General features: G+C 48.2%; 4 protein-coding genes across 4 annotated transcripts; all 4 read left to right on the plus strand.

Moving 5' to 3' along the window:
- Positions 1–917: 917 nt before the first annotated feature.
- Positions 918–2,836, plus strand: qutD-12 (Quinate permease; the record flags this gene model as incomplete). The annotated part of the gene is made up of 6 exons (XM_066151716.1): positions 918–1,093; positions 1,156–1,383; positions 1,454–1,600; positions 1,648–2,009; positions 2,069–2,089; positions 2,148–2,836. 6 exons carry the CDS (start codon positions 918–920, stop codon positions 2,834–2,836), a joined length of 1,623 nt encoding a protein of 540 aa, XP_066008990.1.
- A 1,588-nt stretch (positions 2,837–4,424) lies between these two features.
- On the plus strand, positions 4,425–5,191 carry CGGC5_v006616 (uncharacterized protein; the record flags this gene model as incomplete). The annotated part of the gene is made up of 4 exons (XM_032031386.1): positions 4,425–4,707; positions 4,760–4,891; positions 4,948–5,084; positions 5,150–5,191. The coding sequence occupies 4 exons, from the start codon at positions 4,425–4,427 to the stop codon at positions 5,189–5,191; spliced, it is 594 nt and encodes a 197-aa protein (XP_031889133.1).
- A 5,199-nt stretch (positions 5,192–10,390) lies between these two features.
- exgA (putative glucan 1,3-beta-glucosidase A) lies at positions 10,391–11,560 on the plus strand (the record flags this gene model as incomplete). Its single annotated transcript, XM_032031387.1, has 1 exon — positions 10,391–11,560. One exon carries the CDS (start codon positions 10,391–10,393, stop codon positions 11,558–11,560), a length of 1,170 nt encoding a protein of 389 aa, XP_031889142.1.
- Positions 11,561–12,228: 668 nt separating this feature from the next.
- CGGC5_v006618 (Secondary metabolism regulator LAE1) lies at positions 12,229–13,824 on the plus strand (the record flags this gene model as incomplete). Its single annotated transcript, XM_066151717.1, has 10 exons — positions 12,229–12,384; positions 12,433–12,464; positions 12,528–12,613; positions 12,710–12,862; positions 12,916–12,953; positions 13,016–13,053; positions 13,110–13,169; positions 13,224–13,244; positions 13,305–13,727; positions 13,785–13,824. 10 exons carry the CDS (start codon positions 12,229–12,231, stop codon positions 13,822–13,824), a joined length of 1,047 nt encoding a protein of 348 aa, XP_066008989.1.
- Between the last annotated feature and the right edge of the window lie 81 nt (positions 13,825–13,905).

A 13,905-nucleotide genomic window follows, 5' to 3' on the forward strand; every position in this document is an offset into this window, starting at 1 on the left:
ATTGCGACTCGACAACAAAGTGCAATGCAAAAGAAGCATGTAGACGTTCGTATATCATGCACGAGTGTGGCGGGATTTCAAATAACTGTGCAGCCGAAATGATCCAGAAAGGAGGGCCTGACGAGTTTGGATGTATTACGGGTAGCATTGCATCCGATATCTCATGGCGGAGTACCTGATTATAATATCAGTTCTCTGGCAAAGGGTTTAAGATTCTTGGACGCGGTACTTTGTTCATTTGTCGCCCATGAACTCTAACTTGGGCCGATCCGGCATGAGGGCCGCAGGGCGTAGTCGCTCGCCAAGCTCTGCGTGCGCAACTGTACTCTGGTTCTTTGGAAGAATGAAGTACGTAGGCTGGCTGGCATAGTCATCTATGAACAAATACTGACCCCTTCTCAACGAAAACATGCAATTCGATTTGTGGACTTGTGTTCACCCATCTTGGCCGAGAAGTTCAGGTTTCTTAGCGCTCGCATGGTGCTCTTCCACCATTGACATGTTCGCAGCAAGCCTTGGTCGGGCTTGGCCGCTTTTATTATATCTGTAAAATCTCTGCGTCTTTTGGTAGTCAGCAAGCCAAGTACTACAGCCAATAAATGCCAACGCTGGGCCCATCGACGTCAACCAACTATCACGCCCGATTTCCGCCAAAACTCCAATTGCCCAGACTTGCTCAGAAACGCCGAGCGAACATCTCCGCACTTGCATCCTCCTCCTCCAACAAACGTTCAATATGTCAAACAGAATCTCATGTGACGAGATGGCCAGCTTTCAGCTGCTCATTTGACTAGGTGCCCTCTGGAATAAATGATACAAAAACTCGACCCGTCAATTTTGAATCATATCAGTGTTCATAGCCCGAAACATCTCTTTTGCAACCCGTTTCAGGAACTCCATCCGCTATCTCACTCGAGATGGGCAAATCTTTGATCCAGAAGATCGTCAAAAATGAGGCGATGAAGCAAGACCCCCCTGAGATTTACGGATGGCGGGTCTATGCTCTCGCATGTTCGGCCTGTTTTGGTGGACTCATATTCGGTATTGACACAGGTGTCATCGGTGGTGTTCTTCGTATCAACGAGTTTCGCCAGTAAGCCACATCCAGTGCCTCTGATTACATCTGCTGATCTTTGACTTTCAATGAACAATTAGACTTTATGATCTTGTCGAAAAGACAGGCCTTGAACGGTCAAATCTCAGTGCGAATATTGTCTCTACACTCCAGGCAGGCTGTTTCGTTGGCGCCCTCCTCGCGGCCCAAGCCGCTGATAGGTTTGGACGTCGGCCTGTTCTTATCTGGGCGGCTGGTGGGATATCCGTGACAGGCGTCATTCTCCAAGCTGCTGCTTCGGGTCATCTCGCGGCCATGTACGTAGGAAGGTAGGAAGACCCCTCCCATCCGTTCAGTCACAGTGAATCATCCAGACAGTGCACTGAAGGATATGAACAGATTCGTGTCCGGATTTGGTACTGGATTCGCTTCGATGGTCAATCCTCTTTACGTTGCCGAGAATGCACCGCGCGCTATTCGAGGGGGGTTGACTGGCATCTACCAGCTCTTCATTGTGTTTGGCATTTTCCTGGCTTACTGGATCAAGTGAGTACCATGTGTATCTGATGAGAAAACCAATTGACTGTGTCTAGTTACGGTTGCATTCAGCATGTTACCGGTACTGCCAGGTACATGGTTCCTCTTGTCATCCAAGGGGTTCCGCCGGTCTTGCTTATGATTTCGATGTCCTTGTGCAACGAGTCACCGCGCCATTTAGCCAAGCAGGATAAATGGGAAGAGGCCATGAGCGTGCTATCCAGGATCCGTGCTCTGCCTCTAGATCACCCGTACGTGGCAGCAGAGTTCGCTGACATAAAGTCTTCAATTGAGGACGAAAACGCGATCCTCGATGGTATGAGCTTCATGAGTCTGCAAAAAGAAATGTGGCTGGTACCTGCAAACAGGAAGCGCGCCATCATTTCTATTCTTCTCATGTTTTTCCAACAGATGACAGGTTTGTCACACACACATGCATCACTTCTAGAATGTTAAGCTAACGCGTATCGATTGAAGGCACAAATGCCATAAATTACTGTCAGTCTACGCCAATCTTTGTGTTTTACTTCATTATCTTTGCTGATACCCAAAGCAGATGCTCCTCAAATATTTGCTACTCTGGGAGTTGAGGGTACCGAGAATGAACTATTTGCAACCGGAATCTACGGCCTTGTGAAGCTGATTGCGGTACTGGTTTTCCTCATATTCGTCGCCGACTCACTTGGACGTCGCAAGTCTCTCCTTTGGACAGGCATTGGCCAAGCACTCACCATGCTGTACGTCGGAGTTTTCGTCGCTGTGGCAAAACCACAGGATCAAGATGGGGGTCAGGTTACACCTGCTGGATATGTCGCTCTTGTCTGCGTTTTTCTGTTCGCATGCATGTTTCAGTTTGGTTGGGGCCCTTGCTGCTGGATTTATGTGTCCGAGATTGCAACCACTCGCCTCCGTGCTACAAACGTCTCCTTTGCCGCGGCGACACAATGGCTCTTCAACTTTGTCGTCTCGCGCGCGGTTCCTCCGATGCTGGAAACCATGGGCACTGGTGGGTTTGGCACCTACATTTTCTTCTGCGGCTGGTGTCTCGTCATGACGGCTTTCGTTTGGTTCTTCATCCCCGAAACCAAAGGCCTTTCTTTGGAAGCCATGAATCACCTTTTTGGCTTCCAAGAGGACATTCAAAACAAGCGCATCGACACGGAAAATGCTTCATTTAAGAATGAGCTTCAGAATGGTGGTGAGTCCCAGGCTCAGCACAGCGGCAATTCTGTATACAGGATCTGAGCAATTTGCTCACAAAACCAATGTCACATCCAGTTGAGTCAAGAGGTCTAAGCAGATAGCATATTTCTATGTTTAGTGTGCAGTCATACTGGTCATACTTTGCGTAACGACTTATTTGAATGAGAAACATACGAGTAAAAGACTCTCGACTTTTGCGGCAAATGCTCATACTTAGTTAAGTGCGTGCATCTGGTGAATCCCTGAGCCCTCTACAGAGGCGCGACCGTTGGCCGGGCAAGAAGGTCAGACCGTTCTGGGCTTCCCAAGTGCCCTTCTAACATGCAGCGCTCGCCATCAATTGGATCTTCAAAGATAAGGTTGGGGTCAATGATATTGGCCTGCTATGAGGGCTTCGTGCGCTGTGCTCCAGGCAACACATCTAATCCGTCCGCTGACGTCAGGTTTTAGATAAACGTGGCGCTGCTCTGCGGAATGATGTCTTTGTAAAAGATATCTTCGCAAGCCCGAGTCGCCCAAAGAGACTGGCCAATCAATCGACACATACTTCAGGGCATCGCTGGGGCTGAGACCTGGTAAATTGCGGTGCATATAATGGTAGTAGACCACTGCACTCTGGAATGGCGTTCAGTATTTTGCAGGGGCGTTCGGCTCCAGTGGCACAAACCCGTGGATGTTGCATACTACGGTGATGGTGGCGCTCTCAGCCGCAAGGTAGCGAAGAAGACTTCACACCCCTTCAATCCCAACGAAGGTTGTTCGTCGAGGCTAAGAAGCTGGTGAAGGATGATCTGAGCACCTTTCCTTTCTTCCCATTCTATCCTTCACACTGGAAGCAGGCGTTTTTCTCGTCAAAATAATGCGCTACATTGCCTCGTGGGAAAATCTTAAGTTCGAGAAGCTCTTTGGCCGCTCAGACCGTCGTCAGCAGTAAGATGGGGGAGCCCTCTTGGCGAGAGTTAGTTGTCACACAGACCGTTTTGGAGGTCCCACAGTACAAGTCATTTCCTCTTTGAGAACGACGAGTGAAATTAGCATCCCTTGGTGGCGTCTGAGCATATTTGGGGTTCTGTACACTAATGTTACCGATCTGAACTGGCTTTCTGGTTCTCTCTGGCATTTCCTCGGAAGTATTATCATCTTTGACGAGAATCACAAACATCCCTCAAATGCCTCAGCCGGCTTAAACGATTCCCAGCATTCTGTCACATATATGGGAGCAAGGAATCATCCGTGCCATTCCATACCCTACCCAAGCATACATAAATCCACTCTTCTATTTCCGTTCTCCAACGGAGACACCCACGAAGTCGCTTCCATAAATGGAAACAGGAAATTTGCTTTGAAGTGTGGATGGGCTAGTGCGGGGTTCTAAGTCAACTGAACTCAGCTGCTTGCCGCGGCTGACGGGGCATGGACACTTTCCTGCGCCTAGCTGCTTGTCTCCCTGGAAAGAGTTTGAAAGTGAGGCTTCAGCTTCGAAAGCTAAAAGACCTGAACCACCCTTTTAGAGGACTAACTACAGACCTCTACGCCTGACTTGATTCTGTTTCTATGCTGACTGATATTGAATCTCTTCACACCTCATCTCGACTGTCATTACGTGCACTATTTCCCCGAGTCAAGCAAAATGGTCAGACTATTGAGCATTCTCATGCTTGGACTCGCAGTCTTTGCCGCGGCTTCACCGACCGCTTCAGATGCTGCCCCTGAAGACCACTTCCGATCTGGCTCACGCTGTGCTCCTGTGAAGGGAAATTGCTCGCCAGCCTGCGGCAAATACAACTTCGTGTTCGCGGGTTTGCCATGGAACCATCCTGCTATAGCAGCTAGCGGGTTTACCCCACAACAGGTTGAGGCTGGTATCCGGCAAGACATGGCAGCGATTGTGAAGGCTGGCTATAACATCAAGGGTGTGATATTTAGTGAGGATCAGTTGGAATTTTGCTGATTTTACTTGCTCAGCTGTTCTCTTCGGGCCTGAAGATAGCCTAGACTTCCTCTCATCGGAGTTGAAGGGTGTTGACTGGACAGCAGTCGGCGTCGGATTTGGCATTCGAGGAAGCCCATCTCCAAACATCACGCGCCGATTCATGGGTAAGGACTTACAAACCCACCTATCATGGAGATATTCTGACGGGATGGTGATGCAGACATCATCCAACTTTACCGCGAGGAGACCCCTCGTGAACGAATTCTTTTCAACTACTCTCCCGTCACATCTCTATGGGCGATCCAGCAGTACTTTCCACTCCCTATGAATTGCACCGATAATATGGGGAAGGACTTGGTGGGTGCCATTTTTAAGTAATACCGCTTTCCGCTTTCATACAGCAGCTAACGAAGTGAGTTCAGGGCATCGCGATCAAGTGCAGTGCTTGCTCTCCCCCTGTCTAGGCCGATGTTATCGAAACCTAACACCACATTGCCATAGCCGGTACACACATATAGGATGAGAATATTCAGATTAATTTGATATTTCGTGTTGAGAAAAATGGAATTAATGTCATGAGATACATGAGTTGGTATGATTCCGCTTTCTTGATCAACCGTCTTCAGCACACGCGCCTACGATCCACGTCATCCAACCTGAGATTATTACCTGAACGGATATGAGTGGGAAAGCTTTTACAATGAATCATTGATAACCTTCAAAATTTTGTTTTCTTTGCGATTTATTTGACGGATCCTCGCCACCTTTGCCGCGGATCGCGCGGCTTCTTGGTTGTGCATATCTGGGCCAGCTGCAAAACACCTCCTCCTTGTGTATCTACAGCGCGGCCTTGCTAATGAAATATTTAACTTACATTCATCAGCATAGGAAGAAATAATTCTGCTCTTCGGCAAGAGAGAAGGTCCGCGGATAACGCTTGGGTCGCACGCAATGTCATCAGCGTCGCCAGTCGCGACGCTCTTGGGGCTGCTGAAGCTCACTTCATGTTTGCAAACAAAGCAGATGCGACTGTTCTGTTAACATAGATCATTCTTTGGAGGTCATGTCTCACTTAATACCAAGGGAAAAACGAGCCGTTCTAAAAAGTTAGATTTGTCGGGTTGATTTATCGTAACGGTTATTGAGAATGGCCCCACCATGTCAAACCTTCGATGGATTTAAGGTTGCCGTGTCGGCTTCGGAGACTTCGTTCCGCCGGCAACTGGGATGATGGTCTGGCATTTGAAATGTCCGTGAAAGTTATCCTCAATGGCGCATAAGTAGCTCTCGGCGGCAGGCCTGCTCACTCTTTACTGCGAAGCGATCTCCACCACAGGTCTTAATACCTCGCCATGACCGCAGAAGTAAGCAATTCGACTGAGTGCCGCTTGAGTCAGTCGCTATCCTCTCGTGATGATGACAGTCATGATATCTACACCAATTTCTTGTATCTCGACACGTCATCACCTGGTTTCAACGACCCTATAACGTTTCCAAAAGACCCTAAGGAACGGTGGGTTTCTTTGCCCGATCACATTTCAGCACATGGTTGTGTTACGAGCGAATTTCATAATGCTAATCTAATGCCAGAGAAAATCTGCTTGAACTTCCCGGGAACAGAAAGGTTCTCATTGCCCAGCCAGCTGTTGTGACCGACGTCGGTGACAATATACGGCACTACACACTCGACTGTCATGGTTTTCAATACGTCAATCATACGACCAAGTGCAGTAAAGAGATATTTCTCGACGAAGCAGAGATTAAGGCTAGTTACTATCCAGAGGTTGAGCAACTGATTAAAGACGTGTAAGTCGGTTGTTACTCATCTACGACCATGAGACAATTAGTAAATATGAAACGGCAGCTGATACACGCAGTACCGGGGCCTCATATGTTCATTTTTTCGATTATGCCGCCAGGGGTCCATTAAATCGTGATGACGGTGATCCAAACATCAATAGGCCAGTAAAGTCAGTCCACTGCGATCAATCCTACGAAGGCGCAAAGCGGGTCGTCATGTCACGGTTACCAGACAAAGCGTTTGCCGAAAAAGTTGTGAAAAATCGAAGGTTCCAAATCATGAACGTACGTTTCATCCATCGGCGTGACCATTCGAGAATGTTGACGAAGTTACGCTCAGATCTGGCGCCCTTTGGAACCAATCTATAAAGACCCATTCGCAGTAACCGACGCTCGATCAATACCAGATTCCGACTTGGTTGCCCTCCCCGTAATCGCCGGAGATTACACTGAAGAAAGCTGGGCTGCAGAGCCCAATCCTGCTCATCGATGGTACTTCAAGTTCGCTCAGAAACCAGATGAGGTCTTGATGTTCAAATGTTTTGACTCTGGTAAAAATAAGGACATCGCCCGTAGAGTACTTCATGCTGCGTTTACGGACGGGGCTCAAGAGCATATGCCCTCACGAGAAAGCTTTGAGGTCAGAGCTGTTGTAGTTTACGATGACTAGCTCATCAGGTCCGATTCATCGTCCCGATATCTCTCATGTAGCCGTTTCTTTTGAATGACACGATATCTGATTACATCAGTAGGCGCTGTGTACTTGTACCAAACTGTCGAGGTCAAAATTGGGAACAGGGGCGGAGCAGGCGTTGATACGGCTCTGGCTGAACACGGTCAGCTGCGTATATTTCAATTGCTTCATGAACTCTGCAGGCGACGCCCTCGCGTCTTTGCTAAGCTTTTGCATATCGCTAGGAAGCAGAATTTGCTAGACCTCAAAAAAGCCGTTCTACCAATTTCTTCATGGTCCCTTTCAGGAGTAAAGGCAGACTTAGCTGACATGCATTTATTAACACAACATCGTTTCTCGGGGTCATTTCTTTTCGACGACGGCAGTGTTGGTGATTATCTGAGCGCCTCGGATGACAACAGACTCGAGATAACTCAATACGGAGCTGAAGTGGAGACTCGATATATGGCCACCACCTGTGCCGCACAGTTACCTTGAAGTCCGCTTTGAGAATGTAGCGCGAGATTGCTCTGTCCCTACTTGGACGTAGTGGAGTTTATCTGGGGCCCTCCGCAAAGGGGCTGAGCGCCGGGGTTCGATTCAGGGGCCAAATCTTGGTTCGATCTTCAAATCGTGGTTCGTCACGTCATCTCTCAAAGTTACTTGGACTAATCCCCGTGCTCATATTTCCATGAAACCCAGCAAGACAGATGGTCAGTGGTCTTTTGCGCAGTCTACTGGCTGGTGTTGTGAGACGCATGGGCTAAGTCTTGCGTATTAATGTTTTATACGCAGGGTTACTGACATCCGTCATTTGCTTGGCTCCACTTGTCAATTATTTTAATCCACGTTGCTGAGCTGCAGATTGCAGGGGGTTGATAGATATGGATACCAACAACAGAATCTTCCAGTGCCCTTTGGTCCTACTTTAGATTACTCGACCGAATGTTTCACTTCTGAATCTTCGATCATACTTCGCAGTCCCTTCGTTCACTGCTCATACACTTTTCTTGCGCGGCCAACATTTCGAACACCTCTTACTGAGGTTGGCATCCATCTGTGTATCTGGAGTCTGTAAAGGAGCCAGGAAACGTGCCAGAATCAAGTGACGCTCCATACGTCTCATACTTAGTAAGCACATACGAATAGGTCACACTGAGTTGTTTTGAGATCAACATGCTGACGCAATGGTAGAGCCTAGAGCAAACAATGACCTGCAAGGCTCGAGAAGCGAATGCGGACAGCCTCGATGCGAAGAATCCACATGGTGGAGATGAATGGAGACAAAATGAATCATACCTAACATCCAGCCACGTCTCGTTCTCCGGCGAAACCTTCCGAACTTCCTCCATGTCGACATCTTACTCGAAGACGAAGTCGGCCATGTCATTGCGGAACATTCTTTGCGATGAAAGCTTCCTAGAGTCTGCTGAAATAGACGCCCATATTTCCCAGTCTTCGGCCCCAAAAACACCAAAAGACAAATTGGAAGACTGCACTCAACCACAAAATCGCCTACATTCGCCCTTACACAATTATTCGCCATCTCCACCGCATTGTCGTAGGCATGCCGACCCCACGGGCTCAATGAACCAGGATCCCGCAGCAAATAGCTTGCCACAGGCAATACTGGACATTTCACCGACATATGACGCGAAACATTTTAATAAAGTTGCGGTTGGTACGCAGAGTGGTAATAATCTTGCCAATGAGCGGAAGGCTCGTCGCTGTCTAGGGAAATCGGACACACAACGCCAAAAGAAACGCGATAGTAAGGCTCAACAAGCAGCTTTGGACTGCTATGTGTCAACACTGACATTGATTTACGATGGAGCAATCGCGGATTTGAACTGCGGGTCAGACGATTCTTATAATCGCCAAGCCTCAAGCTTCTGAAAAGAAATCTGAAAGACATCCATGCTTCTATATGACACCGTTCTATCTACAACACTACCAGTGTCTGGTCGTAGAGCTTATTCAACAGACTTGTGCTTCAATTGCTGTTTATTCCCATGTGAAGATTCTAGTGCGGATTGCCGTTGTCAATAATTCGCAATCCTCGGCTTCCCCCTTCGTCTCCTGTTACCCCGAGACTTCCTTTAGGTGGAATAGCCTGCCTTTGAGAAACAGGAAAATGCAGATGTGTGGATGGAATGCTGTAATTCTTATTGGAGATTGGTTGCATTCAAAGCCTCAAATTTGACCTATAACGACGTCGTAAGTAACTGCCGAGCGTTGTGGTCGTCTTCCGGTGGCGGCCTAGACACATCCGTCCCGCTTCGGCGGAAAGTGGATGGAGATGACGGAATATGGAGCTGTCATCGGCGCTTCCTCCGCCCATCAGCAACCCCACTTACCGGGTGTGGTAGTCCATGGAATGTGTGACAATTAACTGTCTTTATTCGTACATAGTCTAAATCGATCTCCAATCTTGGTTAGGTGCCCTTGAGATACCCAAATTTGGACTGCTGCCCCGTAATCTCCTTACCAACACTTATTTGCCAGCATAGTGCATCCTGCCCCCGAAAATTCTGGTACGACGTTGACACACTCCCCGATGAACTGAGATCTCTTATACAGCTATATCATATGTCGCCACAACTCGCCAGCCTTCGTTATCAATTAATTACAAGACTTTATATTCGCTCAGTCTCATTTGGGAATCTTCACCTCACAGACTCACGTCAATTCACATGGAATTTCCCTCGGTTACTTCCATAGGTGGCTAGTCACATTTCCGGGATACTGGAGCTACCCCATCCGGGGCCCCGCGTTCTGGGGTTCTGGGGGGTACCATTGGCACCTCTATTAGGCAGCAATGTGCTCGGTTGCCGGCTTGAACCACAACTCGTGAAATATGGCGGCTTCATGATGAGCACAGTGATGTGACAGCCTTTATGACCATAAGCTCGGGTCTTATTCTGCCGGACCGAAGGTGGTGGAGGAAGCGGTTCCAGTGTTCCTCTACGGTGGGACTGTGAATAGCGGGTAAAGGGGTTACCTTTGCATTGGCTAATACTCTCTGCGTAGAATTCATTACTATAAAGATGGCCAGTCTTCGATGGATCCTAAGAATAATTCAGGTTGCAGAGACAGCATCGTGATAACGAATGTCTGATACCCTTCGTCAAGAATCAAGCTCTCACTTTGGCATCACGCCCATTTGGTTTTCTTAGTTCTTTCAGTTATTATGAGAGTCAGCAGTTTCGTATTGGCTGTCACAGCCTTTTCAGCTGTAGCTGAAGCTATCCCGTCTACTTCTTATGTTGATTGGAAGACTTTCAAGGCTACGGGAGTAAACCTTGGGGGCTGGCTGGTTCAGGAGGCTGTCCTCGATGCTGGGTTCTGGGATACGTACGGCGGCAACACCACCGACGAGTGGGGTTTATGCGTTCGGCTCGGCTCGCAGTGCGGTCCGGTATTGGAGAGGAGATATGCAACATTCTTTCGACCATCCGACATTGAAAAATTGGCCAAGGCTGGCGTCGAAATTCTACGCATCCCAACCAACTACGCCGCTTGGATTAAGGTTCCCGGATCTCAGTTGTACAGCGGAAGCCAAGTCGAATTTTTGAGGACGATTGCGACATACGCCATTACCAAACACAACATGCACATTGTCATCGATATTCACTCCCTTCCTGGCGGGATCAACGGTCTCGGTATCGGGGAGAAAGACGGGAGCTACGGCTGGTTCAACAACCAAACTGCTCTGGACTATTCTTACCAGGCTGTCGATGCCGTGGTACGATTTATTGAAGACTCGGGATATCCCCAATCCTACACCCTTGCACCTATCAATGAGCCAGTCGACAACCGCGATTTCTCCAAGTTCGGTACGCCTGAAGCTCTCAGTGAGAATGGCGCTGCATGGGTGGCGAAATACATCAACGGAGTCCTTGCTCGGGTTCAAGCCGTGAACCCTCATATTCCCGTTATGTTTCAAGGCAGCTTTCGGCCGGAGTCTTTCTGGTCACCGTACTTCGACGCTGGTGAGAATCTTGTTTTTGACGAACATCATTACTACTTCGCTGGTAGACCAACCACCTCGGAGAATTTACCAAGCTTCATCTGTGAAGATGCCAAAAGCTCTGTTGGAGATGGCAAGTTTCCCGTCTTCATCGGCGAATGGTCAATTCAAGCGGTGAACAACAACACCTTCGCTAGTAGGGCTAGGAATCTGAACAACGGATTGTACGTCTGGTCCAAGTACACACAGGGTAGCACCTACTGGACGGCAAAGTTTTCAGGGGACGCTCCTGTAGATGGGCAAGGAACCCAGAGCGACTACTGGAATTACGAAGGATTTATTGACTCAGGGATCATCATGCCAAATTCTGCGGATGGGTTTTGTCCTTAGATTCTGTTTCTGACATCACGGCTCCTTTCGGTCTGATTGATAATTCTTCCATGGAAATATAAGTCAGATGATATCGATGAAACTTCATTTGACACACAAACTGCAATGAGACGGATAGGAAAGTAAGAATAAATGCTTCCAGCAAGGAGTCGAATCCAAGTCCTCTTTGACTACTACTCCACCGTTCACCACCGCAGCACCAGCCGACAAGTTTTTCTTAGCTTTCTCTCAGAGCCAATTGGCAATCAATTCACTGAGTAAACTGATAAGAATTGGCGTCACATGTTGTTCGGCGAGTATTCATGCCGCTTGAAGCCTTGTGGTACTTGTGGCGTACCAGCTGATCGCCCCGCAGCAGCCTCTGTCTTAGTCTGATTGGGTTGCGGGCCTCCTAAGATCTATGAACAGGGTCCAAGACTTTCTGACCGCAAGAGTGATGGTCCAGTTGCAATTTGCCTTTACATGTCCGGATGCAGCGCAATCTAGCCGAGTTGGCCAATAGTAAATGTTCCACAACGCCATTGTTGAGTGAATGCGTTGCATTACAAAACCCGTCTCCTCACCCAACCCACAACTATCGATCCTACCCCTCTTTTCAATAATTTACGTCAGTGGACGCAATTTACCTTCCCAGTCAAAGCAAGAGGCCCCTTTCAACGATCAACGAGATGGCCGAAACTTCGGAGAAGCACATTGGGTCACCCGCGGAATCCAGGCCAGCTGAGTCGTCAACTACTCGAGCATTCCTCGGCTCTATTGATGCACCATCTATGTCAGTAGGTGCGGTGCAAGACGGACCTCTCGAGGCTGATGAGGCTGAAACGGTATGATGTCTTTTCATTCATCATGTATGGTCAACTGACACCGGGAAGGGCAATGATGCACCATCAATCGACGACCGCATGTATGTGAATGGGATCCGAATATCATAGTCGTATGTTCCATGTTAACAGAGGTCGAAATGTAGCTCAAGCTACACCTATTCCTTGACATCAAGTGTAATCGACTATCCAATGGAATATGGACGGCGATATCATGCGTTCAGGTCAGGATGTAAGTTGTTTTGTTCCCTGTCCCCGCCCTTGCATTGGCATCTCGGAACAAATCATTCTTTCGACTTACATTGATTGCTGACTTCAGGTGACCTAGCTTACGTTCTCCCCAACGATGAGACAGAGTCAGACCGACTCGACATGGCACATGCGCTCGTTACAAGAGTGATTGGCAATAAGCTCTACCTGGCGCCTGTAGAGACGCCCAAGGTTCATCGAATCCTTGATATCGGTACTGGAACAGGAATCTGTACTAATCCATGCCTCCCTGATGGGATTGGTCTCTTTACTAAGCAAAAGCAGGGACTATCGAAGCAAGTGACTTTTTTCCGAATGCAGAGGTAAACAAACCCGCTTCAAACAAGACCCTAAGTATGAAGCCTTAACCTTGTACAACTGGCAGATCATTGGCAACGATCTGAGTGCGATCCAACCACTGTGGTAAGTAGCTTTACTCATGATATTGACGCAGTCTGATATAGGAGCTGAGACAAAAGGGTCCCGCCAAATGTCAAGTTCGAGATAGATGATGTTGAGAGCCCATGGGTCGGCCCGAAGTACGACTACATCATGTGCAGGTACATGGCGGCCTCAATTGGTGACTGGCCAAGTTTAGTCAAAAACATTTATGAGTATGTTTATCGAACGAAGACTCTTTTCAATTCTTTGAAAGAGATCTAATAGAATGCCAGCAACCTCAGCCCCGGGGGCTGGGCCGAGTTCCAGGACATGAGTGTCGAATACTATTCCGACGACGGTTCCTACAAGCCTGAACATTTCACATACAAGTGGAACCAAACCTTCGTTCAGACGCTGAAGGCTATTGGACGAGACCCGGCCCCAGGCCCTCAGCTCGAAGGCTGGGTGAGGGGACACGGAGGATTCAACAACGTGGCCCATCAGAAATTCAAGGTCCCTATCGGGCCTTGGGCAAAGAAGCGGCATTACAAGGACATAGGGCTTCTTAACTTGGCGCAAGTTTTGGAAGGTCTAGAAGGATTCTCCCTGAAACTATTCTGTGGAGTCCTCGGGAAGTCAAATGAGGAGGTACAGTCGCTCCTTGCAGGTGTTCGCAACGAGTTGAAAACAAACGCTTTCCATGCCTTGTTCGATATGTTAGTATGATGCGCCATTTTTTAAAGCTCGCAATCTTTGCTAACAGTTCTTCTCAGTCATGTAGTCTTTGGGCAAAAGCCTTTCACCAAAGAATGAAACGAAAAGGTCACACCTGGTCTGTTCAGGCTCTGGGGTCTCTACTTTAGATTGACAAATACTCCAAACGGGAGTACTATC

The sequence above is a fragment of the Colletotrichum fructicola genome (genome assembly GCF_000319635.2).
Source record: "Colletotrichum fructicola Nara gc5 chromosome Unknown KSG_Nara_v1_contig03, whole genome shotgun sequence".
In the NCBI taxonomy this organism is placed as follows: domain Eukaryota; kingdom Fungi; phylum Ascomycota; class Sordariomycetes; order Glomerellales; family Glomerellaceae; genus Colletotrichum; species Colletotrichum fructicola.